At 35.2% G+C, this 1,947-nt stretch overlaps 1 protein-coding gene across 1 annotated transcript; it reads left to right on the forward strand.

The window, feature by feature from the left end:
* The first annotated feature begins 1,174 nt into the window (after window positions 1–1,174).
* On the forward strand, window positions 1,175–1,723 carry LOC129224282 (uncharacterized). The gene is made up of 2 exons (XM_054858709.1): window positions 1,175–1,322; window positions 1,434–1,723. The coding sequence occupies exons 1-2, from the start codon at window positions 1,175–1,177 to the stop codon at window positions 1,721–1,723; spliced, it is 438 nt and encodes a 145-aa protein (XP_054714684.1).
* The last annotated feature ends 224 nt before the right edge of the window (window positions 1,724–1,947 follow it).

Below are 1,947 nucleotides of genomic sequence, written 5' to 3' on the forward strand. Positions count from 1 at the left end.
CATCGTTATATCCGTGGGTAAGTGTGTTTTTTCTCTAATGCATTTGTATGATAGTGCATTTTTTTAATACAAATGTTAATGCTTAACTTGTATTTCCAGGTAAATAAATATTGTACTTATCCTGTTGGGCATCCAGATGTTGTTACGAGCGATTTCAAGGATATAAATGAATATTTTGGACTTATACAATGCCGCGTAGTTCCACCTAGAGGGTTATACTTGCCAGTTCTTCCCTACCGGTGCCAGAAAAAATTAATGTTCCCGCTGTGCCGAACTTGTGCAGAGGAGACGAATCAGAGTCCCTGTACTCATACGGAAGAGAAGAGAGCTTTAATAGGAACGTGGGTCACCGAAGAGGTTAAACTTGCTATAAAGAAAGGCTATCGTATTACACACGTAAGTTTTATTTGTTCGAACTTTTTTTTTGTTCCTTTTGGTACTGATTTGAGGAAAAAAATTATTTTTTAACTTAAAAAAAAATGTATGTATAATTTTTCCCCCATATAGATCTACGAGGTGTACGATTTCAAAAAGAAGTCGGATTCCCTTTTTAGGACGTACATCGACCTCTTTTTAAAAATAAAACAAGAGAGCAGCGGATGGCCCGCAGAATGTGTAACAGATGCAGATAAAGCAAATTACATTTCTCAGTACAAGCAAAGAGAAGGAATTCTGTTAGATGCATCAAGTATCCAAAAGAATCCAGGAAGGAGGCAGGTTGCTAAACTAGCGCTTAATAGCTTCTGGGGACGGTAAGTAAATATTTATATTTTTTCTATTTTTGACCAATTTTATTAATTTTTCTTTCCGTAAGTTCTTTGGCTCAAAGGATTTTCTCTTTTTTTCAGATGGGGTATGAATAAGAACAAAGCCCAGCTCACATACTTCACCTCATTTGCTGAATTCAACAACATGCTGGCTGATCCGACAAAAAATGTAAGTATAACATTAAAAAAAGTCAACTGTGTTGTTTTAATAAATGTTAATAATAATAATAATATATGCGCAACTAACCATTTATGTTTTATAGGTCAATGATGTGTTTTTTCCCACGGAAGAAATATGTGCTGTGCACTGGGGAATGAACGAAAATTTTGTGAAGCAAGACACTTCCACAAATATATTCCTCGCTGCCTTCACAACTGCTTGGGCTCGGATGGAACTTTACCAAGAAATGGATAAGTTGGGAGAGTCTGTGTTATATCACGACACAGATTCCATAATTTACGCTAGCAATGGAACAAATGATCCCGCTCTGGGCAACCTTTTAGGCGAGTTCACGGATGAATTAAATGGGGATACGATAGAAACATTTGTGTCAGGTAATACTATCTTATATTGATCCATTTTGTATTATTTGAACGACTCAACATTGAAGCAAATTATGTTTTTTTTTTTTTTTCTTGTGTTCTCTAATTTTTTTTAATTTTCAGGCGGCCCAAAGAACTATGGATACAAAACAGCCTCTGGAAAAACATGCTGTAAGGTTCGAGGCTTTACCTTGAATTTTAGAAATTCAAAGAGCCTCAACTATGATGCTTTAAAGTGGTTAGTATCTGGAATGAGTGATGACACAATTGCACTCAATAACCCATCAAAAATCACGAGAGATCCCAAGAAAAGACGCATCATCAACAAACCTGAAACAAAATTGTATCGGATGGTTTACAATAAACGCGTCATCCAGCAAGACTTCACGACTTTGCCGTATGGATACTGGTAAATATATATATATTTTAAACTTGAACTAATATTTTTGCCTAATAGATGTTTAAAAATAGTAGTTTCAATAAATATGTTTTCTTTTTTTTTGACAGATTATCCTTTGCTTATGTTCCGGATCGAACTCTGTTGATGATTACCTGACGGTTCCTTTTGGAGCGTGCTTCGTTTAGAAAACGTATTTATTATACAAACATGAAAAACCTCTTCGTTGAAAATAGACTG

Source organism: Uloborus diversus, chromosome 6 (assembly GCF_026930045.1).
Source record: "Uloborus diversus isolate 005 chromosome 6, Udiv.v.3.1, whole genome shotgun sequence".
Lineage (NCBI taxonomy): Eukaryota > Metazoa > Arthropoda > Arachnida > Araneae > Uloboridae > Uloborus > Uloborus diversus.

Bases quoted from the DNA above. Each gene is read 5' to 3' on its own strand.
- LOC129224282 (XM_054858709.1), top strand. From the start codon at position 1,175: ATGGATAAGTTGGGAGAGTCTGTGTTATATCACGACACAGATTCCATA. The intron at 1,323-1,433 runs GTAATACTATCT...TTTAATTTTCAG, and splicing joins GATAGAAACATTTGTGTCAG to GCGGCCCAAAGAACTATGGA.